Raw genomic sequence first — 26,257 nt, 5'->3', positions numbered from 1 at the left:
CTTTGTTTATACCCTTCTCGGAGACGATAGTTATGTTTGATGACACTTGGCCTAGATTAGTCGGCCTTACTTCGATTTGTTACCTCAGTTCAGTGCTCCTAATTGCATGCGTGAATCACTAGTCCATGGCATCTATCAGCCTGTGAATGATATTAGCACTAAATCAATCTAGTTGGCAAACCAGTTCTCGCAACTATTAACAAATCTGTGTCTAGAACTTGTAACGAAAAGATAAAGAAACAACTAATCCCAGTTCATCCAGCCAAAGGTTCCAAGAGCGGATCCAATAACCAAAGTGGTCAAGATACCAGCACCTGCCCGGTCGGCTCCAGTAATGTCCTTGTATCTCGTCATGGGCGTGTGCCTAAGTCCGGCCTTGGGGTCACCTCGGCTCTCACCACCATCCGAGGCAGTCACGGGGCCAGGAACAGCCGAGACGTCGTGCATGAGACTCATGACGGCCGAAAGAGTGTTGAGCTGTTCAGGTGTACCGTTGGTGGGAAGAGGCGAGTGGGTGGCAGGGTCAACATAGACGCCTTCGACCCAGTAGAAACCGCAGTCCTTGCCTGTCTGGCCACCCTTGCATGTAGCGATGGCCTTTTCGGCAGATTTACGGAGAGCTGGAAGCAGCGTTTCGCGCGTGAACGGGGCCAACTGGGTCACAACAGGCAGCCAGCGGTGGATGAAACCCTTAAAGGTGAACATGTCGACACTGCAAGTACGGCCTTCCTCGCAAGCAATCTCGTAAGCGGCACCCTTGCTGAAAAAGTCGTTGAGGCAGCTCTCGACCAGCTTCTCCGTAGCCTCCCTCCACTTGGCGACCTTGGGGCTGTTGGGGTCCTTGGACATGGTCTAAAGGTTGTTAGTTGGATCGACTGGATGTTTGGAGTCCAAACTTACGTAGTTCCACATGGTTGCGGCGCCCTGTGCAAGAATGGCAACGTTGTAAGAGAATTGCTGCTTGTTGACATCGGTGCAGTTGTGAATCGGCTCGTCGGCTTTCCTCTTCTCTCCAGTGTGGCCACCGTCGTAAACCTTCCAGTTCTCGGGGTCAATGTACTTGACGGTATCCTTTAGCCAGTCGTAAATCTCCTCTGCACGCTCGGCGTACGTCTCGTTGCCAGTGTAGCGGGTAAGACGGGCACCCATGTTGAAGTATGCACCGTTGGCAATGGCTGCGTTTCAGTTAGTCGCACGAACTAGGAATATCAACCGATGCAGTACGCACTGTTCTTGTAATCGTAGCCCAAGTTGGTGACTGGAACCTGCCACCTCATGCCTCCGCCACACCACTTCTTGTCGTGTCTCTCAGGCATCGACTGTCTAGTAAAGACAGCTTGGGCAAGGGCCAGCCAGCCGGGGTCTTTGGAGTTGGGAGAGTCGGGAAAGTTCCTCTCGATGGCCGTCAGGACCGTCATGCCCCAGAAGGCTTGATCATCGTTTCCGAGTGATGCACGATGGGCAAAAGGCTCAAAGTCCTTGTCTTCACCACACTGTCGAATGATGCTTTTGGTCACCAGCTCGTTGTACTTGGTGTCGCCCGTCAGATGCCAGTAGTCGATGAAAGCAGCCCACATGGCACCAGCCTGCCACCAGTAGTAAGGACCCTTGTTTTCGGTGGGAGGTCCCGGGAGGATACCGGGTTCGACGCCGGGAACTTTTTGACCATCTTCGTATCGCTTGATGACCGAGGCAGCCAGATCGGCCGAGGCTTTCTTGATGTTTTCTGCGATACGTTAGCGTCTGAAGTATATGCGATGCGACCGAATAACATACCCGCCGTGTCAATCTTGTAGTTGGCCTGTCCTGCTACGGTTTGGATGCTGGTCGCAGCGAGCAGCAGAGCCGCTACAGCTCGCAACTTGAACGAGTCGCCAAACATGCTGATTGATTCGTGACGGATTGATCGGATGACAGCTGGACCAGGATTCGTCGATTTGATTAGTCGATAGATAAAAACAAACGATTGAAATGCCTCTAGATACTGTCTAGAAGCGGTCGGAAAAGTGTTGTAAATCTATGCGCCTGCGAGAGAGTGAGCAGACAATTGAGGAAGCAACTACAGAAATGACAACGAAAACAGGATTCCAGGGGCACAAAGCCACAAGAAGGAATGACGCGGGGACGCGGCGCCAATGCCATACGTCTTGGCAGTCTGGCATTGCTCATCAGCAAAAGCACTCAAGCGAACGACGGCTGGGCGTCGGGGCTGTGTGGCCGTAAATCAGTCTTGGCAAGTCTCGGCGCCCCGCTCATCTCCTTTTGAGTGCCAAGAAAAGTATATTTGCAAAGTTCATTTTTGGAAGCTGTCGGGCCTGCATCGTTGTTGGTAGAGTCGTCACTCAAAGTACGTGATACGGCAAACGGATACTCGTATGCGGAAGCGTAGTAGCAGAAGTAAGTAGTTGTCGCAATGTCGAGATGCGAGGCGAGATGGTGGGTTTTTCGGTAGTGCTCAGGCATAATAAGACATGAAACATGGATCGACATTCACGTGATGGCAGGTGTCTACCGACAGTATCCACTACACGTGACTTTACGAATCACCACCGCAGCCTTGACAGGTGGGTGATGGTCAGACCCTACAATCTTGCACAGGCAAGGTGCATACGCCAGAATGACGAGACTTTTCAACGCCCTAATCCGCACCCACCACATCACTTCACGCAAAAAGATTCAGCGTCTTCGGAAAGCAGCGACCGAACATTCTGTTCATTATGTGTTAATTCGGAGTGGCGGTGCTCCAGGCATCATGTACGCCGAGGCCGTCGAAGAGGCGTCTGTTCGGGAATGGGTGGATGCGGTACAGGCTCTCCGCTACAAGGACTTTCGTTGCGTCTTCAAACCAGCTCCCGCAGCGGCTGAGATTGCACAAGCTGGATTCCAAGAGGTTGGCGCTGTTTCCGAGTTTGCCAAGGAGATGGAGAGGAGGGGCCTTGGGAGTTGGTGGCGCCGAGGGATGGGTTACGAGTGAGATCTGCCAAGGTATGTTTCAACAAGCCTGAATATCAAGACGTCTGTTGTAGTTGCTAGAAGTACCAATGACATCTAACAAGTTCTAGACCTAGAACTAATACATCAAAGATAACGAACGACGCCGAGGCCTGTCACGTCCATTTCGTGTTTGTTTTTGACGGCCCTGGTGGATTGTGTCTCTGCCATCTGCATACCAACCAGTACCGTTCGCATGACGCTGGCCGCACTCTCCTCTAGCAACTGCCTTGCCCTAGCTGGCACCATGGCCTCGGCCAGTGTCGACGGCCCCTGCAGCATGCAAGCATACGCCTTGATACCAACCGACAGGTTATCAGCAGCACCGTTACCGATGGTACCCGCGATGGCCACCACTGGGATATTGCGACTGCTTGCGCGTCGAGCCACCTCTGCTGGCATCTTGCCTCGTGGAGTCTGGTAGTCCAGTCCGCCCTCGGCTGTGATGACCAGGTCGAAACTGTCGGCAGTCTCGAAGAGAGTATCCAGCGGCGGGAGGAATTCATCCATTACATCACACCGGGCGCGGAGCCTACCACCCATAACCAGTAATGCCGTTCCCATGCCGCCCGACGCGCCCGAACCCGGTATCTGTCCCACAGTTTCAGGGGTGCTTTGCAGACGTCTGGCAGCTGCAAAGGCCAATGCGTCCATGGCACTTGACAGCAACTCGATCTGGGCGGGAGTTGCACCTTTTTGCTCGCTGTAGATGCGGGCCTGGCCCTTGGGGCCGGTGAGTACATTCTTCCAGTTGACGGCAGCCTCGATTTGAACAGAGCCGTCGGCAATACGGGTGTCGAGACCGGTGGTATCTACCCGATGTAGTCGGAGGATGGACTCCCCACCCTGAGCTATCGGCAACGACCGACCCTCTTGATCCAGCAGAACTGCACCTAGGGCCTGTAGCATACCGGCACCACCGTCGCAAGTGGCCGAGTCTCCACAGCCGATGATGATACGCTGTGCGCCAGCTTCCATCGCGGCAAGGACGAGACTGCCGACGCCATAGGTTGTTGTCATGCATGGGTTGCGACGTTCCACCGGCACCAGGCTGAGGCCTGCAGCAGCAGACATTTCGATGATGGCAGTCTTTCTCTCGATCGGGCTTGTTTGAATGTTGGAATGACCAATCATACCGAAAAAGGCTTGAACAGGCTCGTTGAGTGGGCCAGGAACCACAACTTGATGGATGCTACCACCGGTGGCGGCGACGACACCACGGGTGAAGCCTTCGCCACCATCGATCAGAGGAAGCTTGCGGATGCGGGCGTCGGGCACAACCGAAAGAATGCCGGTACTGATGCAATCGGCGGCCGTATCAGGCTGGAGACATCCCTTGTATGCGGCAGGCGCTACAAGAATCTTGAGGCCATCAGGCTCTTGGAGGCGCAAGATTCCCATGTCGGTTTGCTGTAAAGGAATCGGCTCTGCAAAGTTGGGCGTATCAGGGCAGTCCTCACCCGCAGATGAGTGGCTATGATCGTCTTGACAAGATTCGTCATGACTGTCGGCTTCGTCAGTGACGGGACTGGGAATATCGAGTTGAGACATGATCAAGGGACTCTACGACAACACTGTCGTTCCTTCTGTACCATGGACTGCAGGAACGACACGACAAAGGTTCTTTCTGTTTCCTGACTAGATTGTCGAATTTATTCTGCAGTGAGGGTCAAGTTTAGTGACCACTAGGGCTGCTTGTTGACAACAAGGTTTAAGCGAATCACCATTGTGACGACATTGCAGAATGATCGAGCTTGATAAGATGCGGACAAAGCATGAGCTTGCAGTAGTATGAATCTAAAAAAAGCCAGATTCTTTATTAACAAAAGAGACGGACCTAGAAGGACCCTAAATGAACGCCTAAAATGCCAACGACCTAACACAGACGAGCAAACACCGGCATCTGACGTGCATCACCTGTCCAATGCTTGAGATTGACACTGTTACACCCGGCAGTTAGCATTGACCCAGGTTGGACACGCACGGGAAAACTTACCATTTCATAGTAGACTCCTCTCCTTTCCAGCAAGGAGACATGGTCGCCCTGCTCAATGACCTTTCCGTCCGCCATGACGAAAATGACATCTGCGTTTTTGACTGTTGCCAAACGATGTGCGACAACAATCATTGTTCTGCTGCCTTTGGTGGCTTCAAAGGTCTCCTGCACCGCCCTCTCCGTCTCGCTGTCAAGGGCACTGGTTGCCTCATCGAGGAGCAACAAAGCCGGACGGCGGATCAAAGCACGGGCGATGGAAAGACGCTGCTTCTGGCCTCCAGAAAGAGCCACACCTCGTGCTCCGACTTCGGTGGAATACCCTTCGGGTAGCGACGAGATGAAGTCGTGCAGTCCTGCCTCTTGACACGCGGCGTAGATGTCGGCATGAACCACGGTCGACTCGTCTTCAATGCCGAGCAGTACATTATCGCGCATCGACCCACTGAGAAGATGTGGCTCCTGTGCCACGAGCGACACGTTGGACCGGTACGCCGAAGGCTCGAGGTCCAGCACATCGTGGCCGTTGTACAGGACCTGGCCCGAATCAGCGCCATAGAAGCGCTCCAACAGAGAGATGACTGTCGTCTTTCCTGAACCGGATGGGCCAACGATGGCAGCAAACTGTCCACGTTCAACCTTGATGTCTAGGCCTTTGAGGATTGTTCCGGGTCGGGTCGGGTAGCTGAACCACACGTCGCGCAGCTCTACTTCGGCACCTTCTTTCTCTTCCAGCATGGCATCTTCGTTGGGGTCGATTAAAGGCAAGCCACGGTCGAGTTCGTCATCGGCTTCTCGCATATCAAGAACCCGATCGGCTGCGGCGGTAGCATGGGCGATATCTGTTCAAGTTAGCACGCATCGCTGTGGAGTGCACATGGGGGGTTACTCACTGGGACCGAAGCTCAACCATTGTCCGGCACTCATTGCACCCTGTTGGAGTTAGTAAAGTCCTGCTGTCGCACGTGATGGTTTGATTCTTACCTGAACAACGGCAATGTACACAATCACTATCGTATGTTAGTAAGAGCACGGCAAAATCAGAGAGACTGAACTCACCATATTGGAAGGGGCTGTACTCCCGACTGGCCAGCAGTCGACCACCGTACCTGAAAAAGTCAGCATTCGCGATTGCCCAGTGCAGCAGGACAGTACTTACCACAAGACGAAAGCCATGCAGAGAAATGAAATACTGTCACTAAAGGAAAACAACAGCAGCGACCACCTGGCCTTGCTGAAAGCCTGACGGACGTGTTTGTTCAACAGCTCCTCATATCTGGTTCCGACGCCGTCTTCCATGGTCAAGCTGGACACGGTCCGGATCGCAGCGATGCTTTCGGATGCGAATCGGGCGCCTTCAGCGAAAACCTTGCTTGCTTCAGCCTCAAGGCGGACCTCATGCCGCACGCGATAGGCCATAGCAACCACGATGATGGGCATTGTCGACGCCAAAGACACGATTGTCAATTTCCATCCAAACACGAAGCCGACGATACAACACCCGATGACGTTGAAAATGGACACGAGCACAAATGCCATGTTAACGCCGAGGAGCTGCTGCAGCTGCGTTGGGTCTGTAGCCAACCTAGCCGTCAACGAGCCCACTGTGTGGTCCTCCTCGTCGAAGAAGGACGCCGGTCGGCTGATCATGTTCTTGAAGTACTCCTTTCGGTAGAAGCGGGTCAAGCCGAAACCCAGTCGCGTCGTCGACCATCCTAGGAACAAATGACTGATGCCAACGCCCGCTGCCAGCACCACGAACATGAGACAAAAGAAATTGGCGAGTTGGTTGACCTGTGGACCTCTGAAGGAAAAGAGGTTGAGGAGAGTTGCGAAGAGGTATGCTTGCACCGGTGTGCTTGCTGTTGGTTGTCAGTGGACGCCACCTAGCATTGGATCAAGATCAACTTACCACCTGCTCCAATAGCTCCTATGATGATGACAAAATACAGCTTCCACCTCGATCCTTGCTCCGCCAACAGTTCGGCGAAACCACCAAGCCAGTGGTCTTGAATCTCGACCACCTGGATCTTTGCGGCGTCATCTGGCGGGCCATCGGACACGGGAGTATGCGCGGTGTGGATGGTACTGGTCGACATCTCCACACCCACATCGTCACGAGCACGCACCCTAGGCCTCTCCATGATGAAGTCGTCCTCTTCATCCGATCCATAGTTGGAAGAGTGGGCCGTGTGGTCAGAATCGCCATCGTGCATCGACGTCGTCCTAAAATAACCGCTGTCATCCTCTTCGTCCGGAGTCTGGTCGATGCTCATTCTGCTCGAGCGCCGACGGACGTTTAGGCTTTGAGCATTGGCCAGCATGTAGTACGCACTACCCCTTTGCCTCCGCAGCTCGTCGTGCGTGCCCTCCTGCACCACCTGGCCTTTGCTCAGCACGATGATCTTGTCGGCCTTTTTGACAGTGCCGAGACGGTGGGCAATCACGACGGTGGTGCGTCCACGGCTGGCCCGCTCAAGGGCGGCTTGAACGATTTGTTCGCTGCGCACGTCGATGGCGGAGGTTGCCTCGTCGAGGATGAGGATCTTGGGCTGCTTGACGATTGCGCGCGCGATGGCGAGACGTTGACGTTGACCTCCACTGAGCTTGATTCCTGATTCACCCACGGTTGTTTGGTAGCGCTGCCTGTGCGTCAGTAATGAGATCATCATGGGGATACAGTGAGATACTTACGTCTGGGAGACGGTTGATGAACTCGTCGGCAAACGCATCCCGGCATGCAGTCTCAATCAGCATGGCCTTTTTCTCGTCGCTCTCATGCTCCCACAGCGTGCCGATCAGCCCATGCTCGACGTTTTTGTAAATTGTCGTGTTGAAGAGCACATTGTCTTGCTGAACCAGGCCTATCTGGTTGCGCCACCATTTGACGTCGATTTCGGTGAGAAGGCGTCCGCCTACAGATACAAATCCGTTGCGAAGGTAGAGGACCTGCTTCTTGTTAGCTGAGAAGGCTTGAGGGTTGGGGTTTCTTACCAGTGGGTTTAAGACCGGATCACCATTGAACTCGTACCAGCGCTCCAGGATGCCAACGATGGTGGATTTGCCCGAACCAGACGGACCCACGATCGCAGTAACCTTGCCCGCAGGGAACACCAGAGATAGATTATCGAGAACCTTGACCTCTGGGCGGGTCGGGTAAGCAAAGTTGACATTCATGAGGACAATGTCGCCATCTGCCCGGACTTCATGCTCTCCTCTGGCAGATCCGTAGACCGGCTTCGGAAAGTCGATGATGGTATGGAAGATGCCACAAGCCTCTGCTGCCTGTTGCGCAGCGGCCAAGGGGGCTGTGATCTGGCCGATCGAGGTTGCCATCATCATGACGCAGAGAAGGACGCTGTGGAAGTTAGCTTTGGTTGTCGATGAGGGTATGGGTATACATACACTATAAGATCCTCGGGGGTCGTGGTGATGCTGGTGTTGTACATGCGAAAGGCAAAGTAAAAGGCGAGAGCAAAGGTCGCGTATACGCCAAAGAAGACTATCAGGGTCAGTATATCCCTAAATCAAGGAGGAGGCGGGAACTTACCAAACATCTGCTGGACTCCCACAAGCCATGCCATTCGCAAGCCCTTTTGATACGACTCATCCACATGGACTGCATAACGGCGCGCGACCTTGTTCTCGGCACCACATGCTGCCAGCATGCGGACCGAAGTAAAGGCCTCTGTGGCAATGCTGGATGCCTTGACATCGGCCTCGTGGACCTCGAGAGCCTTTTTGCCAACCAGAGGGGTGAAAATGACGTACACGATGGCAATGAAAGCCAACCCAGCAATGGTCACAAAAGTTAGTAGCCAGTTGAAGACGAGGGCAACAACGACGCTAGAAGCGACACTGGCCAAGCTGGCGATGCCACCGCCCAGCTTTTCGGATATGCCGACCTGCAGCAGACCTGCCGTGACGGTGACGATGGCGGCGGTTTGTCCGGCTGGGATTGCATCGATGACTGAGATGGGAAGGGCGAATAAAGAGCGAAGGTAAACCGTCCGGATGGTGGAGGAGATGCGCAGTGAGAACATGCGAAAGCCAAGCTGTGGTTGTTAGCCATTGCATACTCGAGAGGACGAGAGAGTCTTACATTGGAGATGTAGGAAAATATAATCCTGGCCACGAAGAGGTATATGATGTTGTATACACATTGGTTAACCTGACTGCTGAACTGGGCGCCAGTCACGGTCGACCCCTGGCGATAAAAATCGGTAAATATGCCAATGAGCCTGGCAAAGACGACAACCATCAAGGGTATCGTCAGGCCTGTGGCCACCGACGATACCGTTGAAACTCCCAACACTATCTTGTCCCATTTTGTGCCATATGTCAAGATCCTCTATAACATCGTTAGCTGGTGCAAGTTTTTTTTTAGTCCAGACTAGTACTAACCTTGAAGTTGTGTATCGCCAACAGATGTTTCGGGTTGAGCTTGAAGCCCTTCTCCCCATCAGCGGGTGTCGCCGCTGTCATTTTGGCGATGTCGTGTTCTCTAGGTCGACCAGACCTCGCGTGTTCAAGATTCGTGAAATGCTCTGCTCGTTTCGATATCCAAACTGGTCGAGTATCTGCAAGAGTGGATCAATTGATCGACGAGGCTAACGACAGCCCCTGGCTGCACCAAAAGCCACAAACAATACGGACTGGATCCGTCAAGGGTGCCGGCAAATACCTGGCACGTCTACAAGTCAAAAGAAACAAACCAACACGACGATAGTGTCGCAAAACAAAAGCGTCAAGCGATAGCAAAAGATACGTTACTTGTCAGAAGCAATCTTGATCCATGGTGGACTGAACAGTTCGAAACGAATTGACAATGGATCTGCTAGTTTGGAATTAGGGCCAGGGGAGGAGAAAACATTCCCAAATTGGGAATCGGTCGAAGAGATCGTGTCCCCAGAGCTTGGGATGAGATTGGGGCAAAAGGACGAAACATGGACCGGTGTCAGGGAATGTTGACGGAAGTTCCCCGTCAAGGCTTTTGGTCTTTTTTGTTCCCCAATTTCACCGGCATTGGATCTACTCTGATCTACGACCGGGCCCTGGCTGCGGACACCATACGCGTTCCTTGCTAGTGTCAGCCGAGCTTAGACTATAAACATCGGATAGTGTGTGAATGATGGCAGTCTAAGCGCCTGCTTGGTATACGCAACGACCGAGCGAAATCAAGGCAATTCTGGGCAGTTTGCTGTATGTAGCCTGGTAAGCCTGGTAAGCCTGGCGATTGATCTTACAGTCAACTAACTGTTGCGTGCTATCTTGCCAGAAGTGGAAGGGGTGGCGAGGTTTATGTATTCGTATACACAGACACCTGCTAGCTAGACAGAGTCGTGCATCTGTACGTAGCATGTGAAACAACCCCAAAACTTGCGGGTACGGAGGTTTATCAAATTAAACTCGACGCCAGTGGGTTTGGCAGGATTGGGGATTTAGCCACAAACATGCAAACACGCAACATGCAAAATGCAGATTTATGGATTAGTTGTATTAACAATGCAAACGCTGCAAGCTTGCTGTTCTAGGTACCTAAATATTGACAAAAAGAAAGTCGCACGCCACAAACAAGCCGTCTCGTAAACACCTCCCATGTCTAGCCGCTAATAATGCAGAATTAAGAAAGAAGCAAGCTACAGTAGACCATCCTCCCTCAGCTCCTCAATCGCATCCCTGACAACATCGGCAAGCTCCTTGATGGTCTCTCGATCCCTGGGCAGGGTGTGACCCTTGGCGTGATCAAAGAGGTAGGCTCCGTCAGGGTCGCAGACGTTGTACAGTGCCATGGAGCCGTCGAGGTAGGGATCAAGTGAGCCGACTATGGCAAGACAGTAAGGATGCAGATCGGACTATAGCTGCGCAAAATGCACGTGCGGGTTACATACCAATATGGAGCGTCTTGGTCTCAACCCTCTCGTCGGTCTCATCAGAAAGAACTAGTCCGTGAGTCTTGGGGTCGACCGGAGGCCAACCGGCGAAGAAGATGCCGTACTTGAGCGTCGGAGGACCGCCCATCAGGCGCTGGCGGCGCTGCTCGTGGAGCAAAAAGGTGGAGGCGACGGTGGCACCCTCGGAGTAGCCAATGATGCCGTCGAATGGACCACGGCGCTGGATGATGTCGCTCAGGTATTTCATGGCGCGGGCAGTGGATTTGTGAGAGGTGGCAACGCCGACCTGCATCAACTCGCGCATGGTGTCCTCGGCGGTCTCTCCGTGGGGAAAGTCACGGATGCGGGACAAGACATCATTGTCCTGCATCTGGGCGTCGACATCATCGGGCTCGATGAAGCGGTAGTAGGGGGGCTCGCCAAAGAACTCCTCGAAACCCTCGGGAGGAACAACCTCACAGGGGCCATGGGTAAAGTAGAAGGTGGCGGTTCCATCGTTGGTTAGCTCCTTGAGGATTGGAGCAAGCTGAACCTGAAATTTGTCGGCGCTGCCATAGGCACCGGGAAGGCAGAGAAACCTCATGTTTGATGGTGAGGGATGTCTGATGCAAGAGTAATAGTTATGGATGTGAAAGCGATGATGTGAAAAGCGGATGCTGATGACAGAAAACCTCGGAATGGCATCTCAGACCAGCCGTTTATATCTTGTCACGCCAAGTCTAATCACAACGGTTACGGAAAGATAGAGTTCGTAGCGGCCCCCGTCAACAAACGACACTGGAGTCCCGAGACCGCCGCGTCAGTCCTGGGTACTCCGTAGGGCGACTCATCTAATCTGTCTGATAGCCACATAAGCCCATGAGGAATTGCAGGGTCAGATATGCACGGTCAAGCAGCAGAAAAGAAAGACGAATAATGGGTGACGAGTTTGCCTCCGGCTGTGGAATAGGGGACGGAGATGAGACGAGACGATTGACCAAAAGCAATAAGCAATGAAACTTGGCTTCAGCAATATCAGATCAAAATGAGCATTCCACGCTAGAAGCCAGAAATAGGGAGTGGCTTGAAAGGACCGAATGGACGGAAGTGGGATCAGAGGCTACAGTGCAAGACCGAGACTGGCAGATGTGATTGATAACGGCAGCACTAACACCGGGGCAACAATTACCATAAGCTCGGGACAAGGTTGGTGTTGTGGTCAGTAGCTTTTCGTGTCAATAATCCATAAAGGTTGAGCATCCATCGTGGTGGACGAATCGCATAAGCTGACAGCCCAAGACCGATAAAAAGTATGCTTGAGGTTTCGATGTTGCATCAGAGTCGGCTGATGCGGACCCAACAGGTCGGAGTCGATCAAGCTTGAGCATGCAACTCTAGTTGGTGCATCCTTCACATGGCTTTTTTAGCCAAGGCTGCAGCTGATATCCGGGTCAAGATGGACCCGATCCGATTTGGTGGTAAGAAGAAGAAGCATGCTGGCGGACACGGTGGGGACTATTGCACAAAAACATTGGCAAGTCGGTGGGTCGGCACAGGCGTAGTAGTGGGGTCGCACAGGTTGTCGCACAGTCGTTCGTCCACTCGAGCTATCAGCCCAGCCTCTAGCGCGACCCAACAACCATCCCCAGAGCCTAAAGATAGCTCAGCTCAGCAGCCGTTCGCTCTCGCTCCGCTTCTGCATGCCCAAACCACGTTCTGGTCGAAATGACGTCTCACCATGGAGACTGTGCATCACTCGGGAAAGGCAAAGATCCCTTGGCATGGATTGTCTCGAATCAAAGCCTTGAAGATCTTGTACCTTGACTGTATCTTGGCTCGGACCCCGCATTCCATCGCCGGAACCTCGAGATTCGCCAAGACACGTGCGGCAAGCAGTGAACTATGGTGTCCCTATCCAGGACGTATATGCCTGGGCAACAGAGTCTAGTTATCGGATACTGACACGATTCGGATTGTTATCAAAAGTCAATTCACATCACAGCTAGCTCCAATACAATTCCATCTCGATCCATAACCATCATCTCACTAGCCGTCCCAAGCACTCATGCCAACGCAAACTACAGCACAAACCCACTCCCATATCATCTCTTCCAAGCAGAAACAAGAGGCCAAGCCCGGACAGGGTTGCGCAATGATCTCCGGGTGAGAAACGCTCTGCTTATGTTATACCAGCTTGGCTCGGAGGCCGCGTGTTTTCTTTTGTGCTCGTGCTGTCGGTTGCTTGTCAACCCCCCCTAGCCACCATCCCAGACCGGCCCTGGCTTTAATGCCATTTAGCTTCCACCTCTCCCGTCAACTTGCAGCCGCCATTCCATCTTTGTCCGGCAAGCGCTCTCTCGCAAGCCCCTGTACAATCCTTCCCCTCGTTCCCTTGCCTGGTGCGTCCGTCTATTTGGTGACGCCACCTGTACTAATTTTTTTTTATCTATTAACCCTTGCCTAATCCCATCTCCTTCGTGAACCTCCAAGGATACAACTTACTTGGAGGATAACAAGGCTGAGCAGGCGCGGATTTCTCCGATCGCAGCCTCTCGTCTTGGTGTTTTTTTGTTTTTGTTTTTCTTCTCTCACCACCTTACTTCCTAGCCGTTGACGGGCCCAGGAAGAAGGACCGAACCTGCCCAGTAGATCATGGCGCCGTCGAGACTCTACAACTTTTCATCGTCGGGCACGTCACCGACATCAAGCTCCGCCTTTACGGTTCCCTCCGTTGCCAACTCCGAGACCGACTCGGCCGCCGACATGCATCCGCCAATGAACGGCCACCGTCAGTTTGACGGCTTCTCAGACCCGGGCATGACGCCTCGCGCTCCGATGCCTATAGCCATCGTGGGAATGGCCTGTCGCATGCCCGGCAGCGTTGCGACTCCGGCAGAGTTTTGGGAGCTTTGCTCTCGTGCACGAAGCGGCTATACCAAGGTGCCAAAGGAGCGGTTCAACCACGATCTCTTTTACCATCCCAATCCGGGAAAGACTGGAGCATACCACGCTCAGGGAGGCAACTTTCTGGATGTCGACCTGGCCGCTTTCGATGCTCCCTTTTTCGGCCTCACCGAGAAGGAGGCCATATCAATGGACCCTCAGCAAAGGCTTCTGCTCGAGTGCACCTTTGAGGCTCTGGAAAACGCCGGTGTACCAAAGCATTCCATAGTCGGAAAGGACGTTGGCGTGTTTGTCGGTGGCAGCTTTGCCGAGTATGAAAGCCATTTGTTTCGTGATAGCGACACGATTCCGATGCACCAGGCCACAGGTAAGCTTGTTTGTGTTTGCTATTCTTGGCTTCTGCTAACGAATCAGGCTGCGCACATGCTATGCAGTCCAACAGGCTATCCCACTTTTTCGATCTCCGAGGCCCCAGCTTCACCGCCGATACCGCATGCTCCGCCAGTTTGGTGGCTCTACATCTTGCTTGCCAGAGTTTACGGTCTGGCGAATCCTCATCCGCCATCGTTGGTAGCTGTCATTTGAACATGCTGCCCGAGTTCTTTGTTTCATTCTCTACATGTCGATTGCTTTCGGACACTGGTCGTTCGATCGCTTTTGACGAGCGTGGAACGGGTTTCGGGCGTGGTGAAGGATGTGGCATTATTATTCTGAAGCCTCTAGACCAGGCTGTGCGGGATAATGATACCATCCGGGCTGTTATCATGGGTACTGGTATCAACCAAGACGGCAAGACGCCTGGTATCACCATGCCCAGTGGCGAGGCACAAGGTATGTTGCACGGCATCGATCTGGAGAAGTTCAAGGAGCTAACATCGTGCAGAGAAACTTATCAACCAGGTTTACAACAACTTTGGTCTAGACCCTATGGACTGTGGCTACGTCGAGGCCCACGGTACCGGTACCAAGGTCGGTGATCCGATCGAGGCCACCGCTCTACACAACGCTCTCGGTCAGGGCAGGACGGCAGCTGATCCACTCTTTATCGGATCGGTCAAATCGAACATTGGCCATTTGGAGGCTGCATCAGGTTTGGCTGGTGTCATCAAGGCTGCACTCATGCTTGAGCGTGGTTTCATTCTTCCCAACCACGACTTCAAAAAGCCAAACCCAAAGATTCCCTGGAAGCAATGGCACATGACGGTGGCTAGAAGCCAAAGGCCTTGGCCCCGTGGCAAGAAATACATCTCGGTCAACAACTTTGGTTTTGGTGGTACCAATGCCCACGTCGTCCTCGCCAAGGCTCCTTTCACCGCCGATACTACAGTTGCAGCACAGCTTCAAAATAATGACTCGCGAAAACCCAAGCAGACCAAGAAGCTGATTGTTCTTACGGCCAACGACAAAGATTCCCTCGCCGGTGTCATGAAGAAGCTGGTCATCTACCTGGAGCAACGGCCCGAAGTCTTCCAGGCCGACTTGATGAGAAACGTCGCTTACACCCTTGGCCAAAGGCGCTCGCATCTGCAATGGAGGCTTGCGGTTCCCGTGTCAACCTCATTCGAGCTTGTTGATACGCTAAACTCGGGCAAGGTTGTATCGGCCAAGATGCAGCCAGAGGCCCCCAGGATAGGATTCGTGTTTACAGGTCAAGGCGCTCAGTGGCACGGTATGGGCCGTGAGCTCTATGACTCTTACCCGGTCTATGCGGCCGCCATGGACCGTGCCGATGCTAAACTCAAGGAGCTCGGTGCTACATGGTCGTTGCTGGAGGAGCTGAGCAAAGATGGCAAGACTTCCAAGGTGTCCGAGGCACACATCAGTCAGCCCGCATGCACAGCCGTGCAGTTGGCCATCACGGACCTTCTCAAATCCTGGGGCGTGGTACCCGTCGCCGTTGCCGGCCACTCGTCTGGTGAGATTTGCGCCGCCTATGCCGCCGGCATCATCAACTTTGACTCGGCCGTCGCCATCGCTTACCACAGGGGTCGGCTGATTCCCGTGCTCAAGTCCCGGCACCCCGACCTTGCCGGTGGTATGATGGCCGTCGGTGGGTCCGAATCCGATATGCAGCCCATGATCGATGCTGTCAAGCGCAAACAGCAAGAGGTTCGCATCGCCTGCTTCAACAGTCCTTCCAGTCTGACCATCTCTGGTGATGCCTCGGTCCTGAATGACCTCGAGCGCGTCATCGAGGAGGAGCAGCCTGAAATGTTCCGCCGCAAGCTGCAGGTTGACGTTGCCTACCACTCGCACCACATGAACCTCGTGGCCGATGAGTACCGCGATTCGATTGAGCACCTTTCCAAGCCGAGGAACACGGACGTGCAATTCCACTCTTCTCTATTTGGCAAGCGTGTCGAGGGCTACAAGTGTACTGCTTCGTACTGGGTTGAGAATCTGACCTGCCCCGTCCGCTTCTCCGAGGCCCTCAGCGGCATGCTCGAGGCCAAGCCCGAGGACGGTGTCAGCACCCTTATCGAGATTGGTCCTCACTCGGCTCTTCAAGGTCCCATCAAGCAGATCCTCGCCGCTGCTGGTCGCCCCAAGCTCCCCTACGCTTCGGCTTTGGTCCGCAACAAGGATGCCGTCGACACGGCCCTTGACCTGGCTGGTAACCTCTTCATGAAGGGTGCATTCCTCAACATGGATGCTGTCAACTTCCCCAGCCACCTCCACGCCCCGGCTACTTCGACCATTCCGTTGAACCTGCACACTTCGGCCGCCAAGCAGCCCACACTGCTCACCGATCTCCCGCGCTATGTGTGGAACCATTCGTCCAAATACTGGCACGAGTCGCGCATGACCGAGATGCACAAGTTCCGCAAGTTCCCGCGCAACGATCTTATTGGTGTCGAGGCCATCTACTCTACCGATGTTGAGCCTACATGGCGCAACATTGTGGCTCTCGATGACCTGCCGTGGCTGAGGCACCACCGCATCCAGTCTCTGACCATCTTTCCCTTTTCCGGCTTCGTGGCCATGGCCCTCGAGGCTGCAGCCCAACAGGCTCTGAAGAGAGAGGCCAAGTACGACAGGTTCGAGCTGCGCCGAGTTGTCGTCTCCAAGCCGTTGGCCATGGGAGACGGCGACGTTGAGATGGACATCAGCCTCAGGCCACACTCCGACTCCCAGAAGCACCAGGCCGGATGGAGGCAGTTCCGCATTGCCAGCTGGACCAAGAACGGTGGCTGGGCCGAGCACTGCACTGGAGAGGTTGCCGCCTTGTCAGACGACGACAACGAAGTTGACGGCGAGCGTCAAAAGCAGGCTATTCGTCGCAGGGTAGAAGCTGCTTCCACCATGGGCGAGGATGCCGTCGACGTTGCCGAGGTCGACATGTACAACTGTCTGGAAGATCTGGGCGTGACATTTGGTGCTGCCTTCCAGGGCGTCAAGGCATGCAAGGCTTCCAACACAAAGGCATCTGCCGATATCGTTGCCACCGACATTGCTGTCGATATGCCAAACCACTACATGACCGAGTCGGTGTTGCACCCCAGTGTGCTCGAGTCTCTGGTCCAGATGTACTGGCCCATCCTTGGCGCCGGTCGCACATCTCCCGACACAGTCTACCTGCCATCCTCTGTTGGCAAGGTCTCCATCTCGCGCGAGGTGACAGCTCACACCAACGCTCCTGGCAAGACGATTCGCGCTTTTGGCAAGGCAGAGTTCGCCCAGCCCTGCGAGGAGCCCCGTGCCACCAGCGTCTCTGTCATGGCCACCACCCAGGACGGCCAGCTCCTCGTCGAGATTGAGGACCTCAAGGTTGCGCCCATCATCGACGGTGAGGGTGAGACCGACTCTAGCACCCCGCGTGAGCTTTGCTACAAGCTCGAGTGGGAGCAGGTTCTGAAGCCCGCCCTCGTCAACGGTACCCCTGCCGACTCCAACACGCTGCCCGAGGCCGAGATTGTCATTGTACATGGTGACACCGCCTTCCAGCACACCCTTGCCCGCGCACTGGCCGATATTATCGAAAAGGCCACATCTACTTCGCCTGTGGCAATGGGCACACTTGGCCACATCGAGACCGAGGGCAAGGTCTGCATCGTCTTGACCGAGATTGACATGCCTTTCCTTGCCGACCCTACGGAGCAGCAGTTTGAAGCCGTGCAGAAGCTCATCGGCTCTGTTCAGGGTCTCCTCTGGGTTGTGCGTGGGGCTTACGACAAGGCAACCTCTCCCGACTCCAACATGGTCTGTGGTCTTTCTCGTTCGGTCAGGTCAGAGACTCTGCTGCCGTTTGCGACACTCGACCTGGATTCCATCGAGGCTTCCACCGCCCACGTTTCCAAGTCCATCCTGGACGTGTTCAAGATCGCCTTCAATGGTGGTTTGAGCGCAACCAAGGAGATGGAGTTTATGGAGCGTGGAGGCAAGCTCTTCACCCCCAGGATCCTGGATGATGCAGAGACGAACGCCTACGTGCACAAGCGCACCAACCCCGACATCCTCGAGAAGCAGCCGTTTGCCCAAGAGGGTCGCCAGCTGAAGATGGTTGGTGGCAAGACGCTGCACTTTGTCGACGCCACGATCGACACTCTCGGCGCTGACGAGGTCGAGATTGAGGTCAAGGCTGTGGGTGTCAACGCCAGTGATGCTCAGCAACTGGCCAAGAGCACTGCCGAGTCGCCTGCTCCTGTTGGATCCGAGGCAGCTGGTATTGTCACCCGGGTCGGCGCCAATGTCACCTCCGTCAAGAAGGGTGATCGCGTTGCCGCACTGACCCTCTCCAGCGGTGCTTACTCGACCGTCACACGAGCCTCTGCCGCCAACACCATCCCGATCCCTCAGGCTATGGACTTTTCCCAGGCTGCGACGTTGCCCTTTGCCTATGTGACCGCCCACCACGCTCTTGAGCAGGCTAGGCTTTCATCGGGCCAGAGCGTCCTCATCCACTCTGCTGCCAGTGCTGTTGGCCAAGCTGCCGTCTGCCTCGCCCAGCTCCGCGACGCCGAGGTGTTTGTCACCGTGTCCTCTGCTGCCGAGAAGAAGCTGATCATGACCAAGTTCTCCGTGTCTGAGGACCGCATCTTTTACAACCGCGGCGTAGGCTTTGGATCAGCTATCCGAGAAGCAACTGCCGGTGAGGGTGTAGATGTTGTCATTTCCATCCGATCAGACGCCGAGGTTGTTCGTGAGAGCTGGGACTGCCTGGATCGATTCGGCTGTCTTGTCAACGTCTCTGAAGGATCGTCTCGTCTCGATCTGAGCACTGATGGTCGACCAAGCAACGCATCGTTTGTCAACGTTGACATTCAATGCCTTGCTGCCGAGCGCCCTGCCATTCTCAAGAGGCTGGTTGACAGTGTTGCCAAGTTGGTTGGTCAGGGCCAGGCTACTCCTGTAGAGGCCACCGTCTTTGCTGTGTCTGAGGTTCAAGATGCTCTCAAGAGCGCCAGCAAGACATCCTGTGGAAAGTCGGTGGTTGTTCTGGGCGCTGACGACATGGTAATGGTAAGTTATCAGCATCCACTCCATACTCGCATCCCTGCTAACTCCTTCCAGGCCACACCCTCCAAGGTCACCAAGAAGATTCTCCGCTCCGACGGCACCTACCTGCTCATCGGTGGAACTGGTGGTCTCGGTCGCAGCATGGCCAAGTGGATGGTCGACAACGGTGCCGGCAATGTCGTCCTTCTCTCCCGTAGCGGTTCGGCCACCGGACAAGTCAAGCAGCTGATCGATGCCGCAAGCGAGGCCGGATCCCAGGTGATTGTCAAGCGCTGCGATGTTGCCAACAAGGCTAGCGTCGACGAGCTGTTCAAGGGACTGAGTGATCTGCCTCCAGTCCGAGGTATTGTTCACGGAGCCATGGTTTTGAGGGTAAGTTACAGCGCCCATCAGCCTCGTATCAACACTCACTAACACTCCACAGGATGTCCTCTTTGAGAAAATGGCATACACCGATTACACCACCGTCATCGAGTCCAAGGTCGCTGGCGCCTGGAACTTCCACCACGCCCTGGCTGCCAACTCTTGCCCCGTCGACTTCTTCATCGCCATCTCATCCGCAGCCGGTGCCGTCGGCAACAGAGGTCAGGCCGCATATGCGGCCGCCAACACGTTCCTCAACGCCTTGGTGCAGCACCGCCTTGCCGCAGGTCTGCCCGCCGCGTCTTTGGACCTGACTGCCGTTTCGGATGCTGGATACCTCGCCGACGGTGACGCCGAGCGTGCTGCAGAGGTGGCCAAGAACCTGGGTGCCGACAGTACAATCTGCGAGGCCGAGGTCTTGGCTCTCATCGGGGCTTGCATCGAGGGCAAGACGAACGTCTGCAACGGTCACGTCATCACTGGTATGCGCATCCCGCCCACGCCTACCAAGCCTTTCTGGGCCACGGATGCCAAGTTCAAGACGCTGCGGTTGACCGCCGAGGCGGCCGAGCTGGCGGCAAACGGAGGCGACTCTGCCACGGCGTCGCTATCGCCAGGTGCAGCAGTCAAGGCCGCAACGTCGCTGGCCGAGGCGGAGGAGGCGGTCTGCGCAGGCCTGGTCGACAAGATCTCGTCGGTGCTCATGATGGAGGCGGACGAGATTGACGTGACCAGGAGCTTGACGCACTACCCGCTCGACTCGCTGGTGGCCATTGAGATTCGCAACTTTATCACGCGGGAGTTCGAGGCCAACATGCAAGTGTTGGAGCTGTTGAGCAGTGGAAGCGTGCAGACGCTGACCAAGGCAGTCTGCAAGAAGAGCAAGCTTTGTGTTGGGTTGAGCTAGATTTGTTTTTTTTCTTGCCGTTTTTTGAGCCGTCATAGTATTTCCTTTGTTGAGCCGTCGAACCATAATTGGCGAGAATTGGTTGTATTAATTCACAGCATAGATGCTGAGCTGGCTTGGATATATGGGCGGCAAGTTTGGAGTTTTAGTGTAGTTTATAGAATTGAGTTTATACATAGCGTTATACTGCTTGTGGCAGATGCTGCAGTCTCACTGTGTATGGCTTGGAGCTGGCCTGCTGCTGTAAAACGGTTGCTCAGATCCGTTTCTTGCTTGACTTCCGTCTAGATCTCAATGAGAATATTCCAGGCTACCCTGCCATGCAAGCATATATCTCGTTGTTTTCCAGCTGTCAAGGCATGCTCGAGTCGTGGCTTGCTCTAGTGCCAAGACCTTACAAAGCCTGTTTGATGTACATTCTACCAATACAAGAGTAGGACTTTAATGCAACGACTCGCCTGCCAGGTACGACCGCCTTTGTAGCTTGACGCGCGGAGACCTAGAATTTGCAGTTGGAGGACATGGTCCCTGAATCACGACACGTCCATCATACCCGACTGCGGGGAACAGCACTGATTATAATAGCAATCATTAATTTTAATTATCCACCGATTCTATAAATAATTCGACCGTCTTTTTTGGAACACATAATCTGCAGAGCCTCTTTCTATATGCGTCTTGGTTTTTTTTTTTTTTTCTTTCTTGGTCATTCGGTCCATCGTTTAATTGACTTTGCGGATATTCCGTACAGTGACATCTATTTCTGCAACTGGTACTGGCACTAGATTCTGTGTAGCAAGTGAAGCGTGGAATAAGAACATGTGAAGAATACTTCTGTAGAAACTAAAATAAATATAAGGTTAACTATTTTCAACGTCAGTTGGGACGGCAAACCGTTATTGTACAGTTATACGGCTTGTGAATTAAGACCAAGGTTGTTTTCTTGTAATTCATTCTATTCCTGTTTTTGATTTCACAGATCATTTACGTCCACAGACAGTATCAAGTTAATCCTCGCTGATTCATACCGTTTATTCATAATTCATGCCGGAATCCTGTCAAGAACTGCTCAGCCTATCATACGGCAACGACTCAGGCGTCCCGGCAGGCCTAGTCCTGCAAATCCCATCTGCATAGTCTCGGTCTCAAGTACAAAAGAAAGACTTTTTCCCCTCTGGATTGTCTTGGTTCCCTCTACTCCCCACCCGGTCTCGCACCATCAAACTTTCCTTTCACTTTCTTTTTTTCTTTTCTTTCCTTTGTCACTTTCCTTTATTGGCTTGATTTCATTCATTCTTTCTTGTTTGACTTTTTTTTATTTTATTTTCCGTTTCAAGATGCAGATCACCAAGATCCTCCAGCTCGCCGCCTTCTTGGCCATCGGCGCCCCCGCGCTTGCTCTGCAGGCCGCCGACGAGCCCGCCCTCCAGGCCCGCGGAGTTGAGGACTCGTTCAACTCGGGCAAGCTCATCAACCGCCCTACCGGCGCCGGTGACCCCGTCGCTGCGGACATCCGCGCCCCTGTCGGCGCTCCTGCCGGTGGCGCCGCTGCGCTGACGGGTCCCACTTCGCCGCGTGGCCACGGGAGCCCCAGGGCTTGCCGCGCACGCAGCCCAAGGGCCCAGCATGTAAAGCGTGCTCTTGAGGCGCGCGCGCAGGGATCCGTGGGAGCTGGATTCGGAGGTGCAGGTGCGGCCCCCAACGGCCAGCTTCCCGGCAGCCCCGGCCGCGGTTCGCCAAAGAGGGCTTGCCGCGCCCGCAACCGATCGCAGAGCCCCACTCGCTCGGGCCTTCAGCGCACTGGCAGCCTTCAGCGCACCGGTAGCGGCCCTGCTGCGCCCCTGGCCCAAAACTAGGCGACCAGAGAGGCCTGCACACTGCACATCTTGACCATGCTCAACATTCCCTGAGCTCGCCCGCCTCCCAAACGTGATGGCTTGGGATTAATTTGGCGAAAACACCAGTTGTTTGAGTTTTCTTTAGACGGCATAAAAGCAGCAAGCAAGTTTGTTATTGGAATTTCGCCTCTTTCTTTTCTTGGCTTTGGCATCTTTTAGAAGTAGAAATCGGGAGTTTTGTTTTGATGGTTCAGACCCACACGCTCTTTTAGCAATAGTGACGGTATCATTTGGTGCCGTGACAAAATCAAGGCTTTCGCTACTTAATATTTATGTTTCTGAAGTCGCTGTCCTAGGATGCCGGTGGATAAAACTGTGGTGCCTCTCTGCGATCGTATTTGCCATAATCTCTCAGGACTTGCACTTCATCTGAATCCGCTCCAGGGATGCTGACGGAAGAGCTGCCAGTCTCCCATGAAGCCAGGAGGATCATGTCACCCGGGCTGAGTACTGCCTCCATGATGTCCCAAGCCAGCAAGCCTCGCGGCTCCTCGGGGTTCAATCCCAGTTTGCCAGCGGCAGCATCAATGCCAGCTCCCCGATCCATCTGGAACCGCACGAGCTGAACGGTCTTGGCAGCCCCAACGGCAGTCACATCATCCTGCTCTCTTGCGTCGACCGTTTCCACCCTCTTCACCTCGTTCGACCGGACGCTGGCAGTCACTTGGCCAACGCGAAGGTGATAGTCCTCCAGGACGCCGTCGCGGCCTTTTCCTGGGCCATGTGATGCGTTGCTGTTGTGCGCCATCGTACCAGCGACTTTTCGTCACGCCAAAAGGACAAGGAAAGAATCCATCCTGGGCGGGACAGGGATTTGTATCTGATATTTTCGATGAAGCCGTCGATGTTTGCTAGTTCAGGGCGGAGGGACTTGGCGATGGTGAGATAAGTGTCAAATTGGGATGGTTGAGGGCGAGTCTCGAAGATGACGGCAAACATGGTGGCCTTGATTGATGTGACTTGCAATAAATGGCACAACTTTAGTGACATCCGCAGGTATTAATAGCAAGGGTGACTCAGTCCAAATCCGATATCTCCGAGATCAGCCCCTCTGCATCCACCCTGCCCAGTCTAAGCTCCTCATTGCACTCCGCGAACATCGCCTGTATTCGTTGTGCTGAGTGTTGATTCTTTCAAAGCAATCTGACGTGAATGGTCATCAAGGAAAATATTGGAGCATTCAGGGAAGAAAAAAGCCGTCCATCGTATCAACAGTTCGCCATAGTCCAACAAAGCTGTCGACCTGCCTCTCCAGAGACTTCAAATCAATCAGCTGCCTTTCGTCAAAGTCATCAAGATGCGAGAACTCATTGAGCAACCAGCTTGGACTCGTAATAAGAGACACCTCAGGGATGCCAGCCCAAAAGAACGGCAGCCCCTCCCCAAACTGCTCGACCGGTCCCTGGTTTGGATCAACGACTCTCGTAACTTTAAAATCCGCACCGCGCCACTGCCTCCGCAGCAGCGCCGTTAGCTCGGCAGTCGAAGCGTACAATATCTCATCCTCCGGCCTCCCGGTCGACTCGTACGTGCCCGCGGCGACATCCTCTGCAAAGGCGACCGCGCCCAGGTGCTCCGCGCACGACGCAAACACAGCCTTCATCCCGCAGGTCCCGTTCCACAGTTCAGGATGTTCTGCCATCCAGCGGCTAGTCGAACGCTTCGTTTCGGTGAAAGGCGCCGAGCGGATGTGGCCCGTGATGAAGCCGAGGACGGTGGTGCGTCGCGGTGGGTGCTCGGCCAGGTATCTTGCATACGCCAGCAGTGCGATGTGGCCGTTCTCTTCGACAATGTTGGTGCCGTCAGTGTGCGTGGTCAACAGGACCGACTCGTTTGGATGGGTTTTGCCTGGTATCACGGTCCAGACGTTGCGGGTCGGTGTGTTTGGCACTAGTTTTCCTGGCAATGAGACTGTCGCTGTGCCGTTGACCGCTAGAGCTGCTCGCACGACGTCTGCCGATACGCCCGACACGAAGATGGCAGGAGTTCCGAGCCAGTCAGTGTTGAAGGGCGCGTACAGACCAGTGGCCAGATCATCAGTGATGCCGTCCCAGAGGTAGATGGCTGCTTTGACACCCACCTGATGAGCACCTGACAGCCTCGCGACGACCGGGTTAGCGCTGACGCTTGGCACTGCGGTGATTGGCCCTTGATTCCACGGCGGCGAGCCAGGCCAGATAGGGGCGATGATGTTGAGATCAACTGGTACGTTGGTGATGTTGACCACAGCTATGGCATCTCTCGCGGGCGACCAATCCGTCTCGCCGGTAGAACCCGAGATGGCCACTAGCGGGGCCGTGACGCCTTCGGTGTGTCCAGAGTAGGGCGCCGTGGATGAGACTCGCAGTTCCTGGTCGTTGATGAAGAGCCTGCCTGGGTTGAGAGAGGAAACATGCTCGTCGTAGTCGAAAGTCCACACATCAGTATGGACTTGCAGACCGAGGATTTCGAGTTGCCCTTGTATCCGGTCGATGAGACGATTATGAGCGCAAGACCCAGTGCGACGGGAACCGAGTGAAGCGAGATACTCTACTTCGGACGAGAGCCACTTGTCTGTACCTGTATGAGCTACATTCAGCATACAAAAGATTGCCAGCAGTTGTAGCGCCATGGTGAGTATGGTCGCTGGAGCTGACAGAAACAGCAACACCGAAAACCCCCATAGATATATTCCGGCGATAGTCATGTGCGGGGTATCGTAACACTGCATGCGCATATATTGCAACCACGGCAGAGGCATTGATATCATACATCGGCATTACAAATGCGACTTTGGCGGATCCCAATACTTGGCATCGGGGAAATCCACAGTCGTGTTCTCCATCTTGACTCCGAATTGCCATCTCCCAAGACCTGGCCAGAAGTTTTCCTCAGTGCTCATTCCTCTGCTCTTGGCCTCCTCTGCCGTCAACCCATGGTCTGGCTGCTTGATGTCAAACCACGCCAGCATGGTTCTCGGAGATGATATCCCTGGCAGGATGGCGCACCACTTGTCCGTGCCGGGGAGTTCGCCCTGGCTTCCCTGGCCCTCGGGAAGAGGCGGGGCGACGATGGTGATGTCGAGACCGAGATACTTGAGCGGCGTCGTCGAGACCGGAAACGCGGGGACGTACGGCACCGGCTTGATGGTCGCCTGAAAGAAAGGGATCGTGCTGACGGTGGCTTCGCTGGCGTCGCCACTCGTGTCGTTGGGAAAGACGCGGACCGTTTCGGAGCCGTCGGCGTTGGTGGTCCATTCAAATTGCGCCAGGTGCTTGGGAATGTTCCAATCTGTTCCAACGGGTCAGCGACACCCAGCGACTCGGCAGTGACCAACATACTCTTCCTTCCGTTCCAGCATGTGTGCTTCTGGCTGACGTAGATCCTCGTCACCCGAGTGTTCTTCCTCTTCTCAGGCTTTCCATCCTTGCCATCGACCGTATACTCGTGGAAACCAGGCGTCAAGATGATCTCGTCGTATGGTCCAACCGGCGACTCGGTATACCGAAAGAGTTCGACCATAGCCAGACCGCCCAGCGGTCTACTGTTGTCGAGGTTCGCATACGACGATGAACCTTCGAGTGGTGAGTAGGCAATGCTAGGCAATCCTTTCTCGCGAACTTCCTTTCTAGGTACCCAGAAGCCAAAAGCATAGGCAGTGGCTTTGAGCACCCATGGGGATGGAACTTTGGGGATGTCGGACATTTTGGCACTTACATTCAATGCACAATAAGGTTCTCGATCGCTAGAGTTAGTGGGTGGTTGCTGTATATCAATACCTACGGTTGATGCTTCGTTAGTGGGAATAACTGCAAGCAAGCGCGACGCGCTAGCGGGCGGTAGTGCGGGGAAGTGGTACCTCGGACCTAGTGGGTGGGTCCACCGAGGCAGC

The 26,257-nt window shown here is 54.4% G+C and overlaps 9 protein-coding genes across 10 annotated transcripts; 3 read left to right on the top strand and 6 right to left on the bottom strand.

Annotated features, from left to right (window-relative positions):
• Positions 1 to 69: 69 nt before the first annotated feature.
• MGG_04765 (uncharacterized protein) lies at positions 70 to 2,047 on the bottom strand. The gene is made up of 4 exons (XM_003710734.1): positions 1,777 to 2,047; positions 1,229 to 1,726; positions 901 to 1,175; positions 70 to 852 (listed from the first exon to the last, which is right to left on the bottom strand). Exons 1-4 carry the CDS (start codon positions 1,880 to 1,882, stop codon positions 244 to 246), a joined length of 1,488 nt encoding a protein of 495 aa, XP_003710782.1. The 5' UTR covers positions 1,883 to 2,047; the 3' UTR covers positions 70 to 243.
• Positions 2,048 to 2,617: 570 nt separating this feature from the next.
• Positions 2,618 to 2,974, top strand: MGG_15312 (uncharacterized protein; the record flags this gene model as incomplete). Its single annotated transcript, XM_003710733.1, has 1 exon — positions 2,618 to 2,974. The coding sequence occupies one exon, from the start codon at positions 2,618 to 2,620 to the stop codon at positions 2,972 to 2,974; it is 357 nt and encodes a 118-aa protein (XP_003710781.1).
• Positions 2,975 to 3,058: 84 nt separating this feature from the next.
• Positions 3,059 to 4,542, bottom strand: MGG_13763 (glycerate kinase; the record flags this gene model as incomplete). The annotated part of the gene is made up of 1 exon (XM_003710732.1): positions 3,059 to 4,542. The coding sequence occupies one exon, from the start codon at positions 4,540 to 4,542 to the stop codon at positions 3,079 to 3,081; it is 1,464 nt and encodes a 487-aa protein (XP_003710780.1). The 3' UTR covers positions 3,059 to 3,078.
• Positions 4,543 to 4,904: 362 nt separating this feature from the next.
• Positions 4,905 to 9,469, bottom strand: MGG_13762 (multidrug resistance protein 3; the record flags this gene model as incomplete). Its single annotated transcript, XM_003710731.1, has 13 exons — positions 4,905 to 4,931; positions 4,988 to 5,826; positions 5,878 to 5,917; positions 5,969 to 5,994; positions 6,044 to 6,093; positions 6,144 to 6,846; positions 6,897 to 7,626; positions 7,679 to 7,933; positions 7,979 to 8,342; positions 8,390 to 8,486; positions 8,535 to 9,039; positions 9,087 to 9,335; positions 9,389 to 9,469. 13 exons carry the CDS (start codon positions 9,467 to 9,469, stop codon positions 4,905 to 4,907), a joined length of 3,966 nt encoding a protein of 1,321 aa, XP_003710779.1.
• Positions 9,470 to 10,566: 1,097 nt separating this feature from the next.
• On the bottom strand, positions 10,567 to 11,516 carry MGG_04774 (uncharacterized protein). Its single transcript, XM_003710730.1, has 2 exons — positions 10,876 to 11,516; positions 10,567 to 10,808 (listed from the first exon to the last, which is right to left on the bottom strand). Exons 1-2 carry the CDS (start codon positions 11,459 to 11,461, stop codon positions 10,624 to 10,626), a joined length of 771 nt encoding a protein of 256 aa, XP_003710778.1. The 5' UTR covers positions 11,462 to 11,516; the 3' UTR covers positions 10,567 to 10,623.
• A 1,993-nt stretch (positions 11,517 to 13,509) lies between these two features.
• Positions 13,510 to 20,685, top strand: MGG_04775 (the record flags this gene model as incomplete). Of its 2 annotated transcripts, XM_003710729.1 has the most annotated exons (5): positions 13,510 to 14,128; positions 14,485 to 14,592; positions 14,645 to 19,221; positions 19,273 to 19,590; positions 19,643 to 20,685. In XM_003710729.1, the coding sequence occupies 5 exons, from the start codon at positions 13,510 to 13,512 to the stop codon at positions 20,486 to 20,488; spliced, it is 6,468 nt and encodes a 2,155-aa protein (XP_003710777.1). The 2 variants fall into 2 exon arrangements, with proteins under 2 accessions (XP_003710777.1, XP_003710776.1); XM_003710728.1 differs by lacking the exon at positions 13,510 to 14,128 and having other exon boundaries at positions 14,458 to 14,592; positions 19,643 to 20,488.
• A 1,111-nt stretch (positions 20,686 to 21,796) lies between these two features.
• MGG_04776 (uncharacterized protein) lies at positions 21,797 to 22,344 on the top strand (the record flags this gene model as incomplete). Its single annotated transcript, XM_003710727.1, has 1 exon — positions 21,797 to 22,344. Exon 1 carries the CDS (start codon positions 21,826 to 21,828, stop codon positions 22,342 to 22,344), a length of 519 nt encoding a protein of 172 aa, XP_003710775.1. The 5' UTR covers positions 21,797 to 21,825.
• A 1,058-nt stretch (positions 22,345 to 23,402) lies between these two features.
• Positions 23,403 to 24,997, bottom strand: MGG_04778 (uncharacterized protein; the record flags this gene model as incomplete). The annotated part of the gene is made up of 2 exons (XM_003710726.1): positions 23,403 to 23,489; positions 23,618 to 24,997. 2 exons carry the CDS (start codon positions 24,995 to 24,997, stop codon positions 23,403 to 23,405), a joined length of 1,467 nt encoding a protein of 488 aa, XP_003710774.1.
• A 147-nt stretch (positions 24,998 to 25,144) lies between these two features.
• On the bottom strand, positions 25,145 to 26,070 carry MGG_04779 (uncharacterized protein; the record flags this gene model as incomplete). Its single annotated transcript, XM_003710725.1, has 2 exons — positions 25,145 to 25,656; positions 25,707 to 26,070. 2 exons carry the CDS (start codon positions 26,068 to 26,070, stop codon positions 25,145 to 25,147), a joined length of 876 nt encoding a protein of 291 aa, XP_003710773.1.
• Between the last annotated feature and the right edge of the window lie 187 nt (positions 26,071 to 26,257).

Source organism: Pyricularia oryzae, chromosome 1, assembly GCF_000002495.2.
Source record: "Pyricularia oryzae 70-15 chromosome 1, whole genome shotgun sequence".
Classification (NCBI taxonomy): Eukaryota; Fungi; Ascomycota; class Sordariomycetes; order Magnaporthales; family Pyriculariaceae; genus Pyricularia; species Pyricularia oryzae.
The sequence above is the reverse complement of the archived record's forward strand: the minus strand, read 5'-3'. Positions and strand labels throughout refer to the sequence as shown.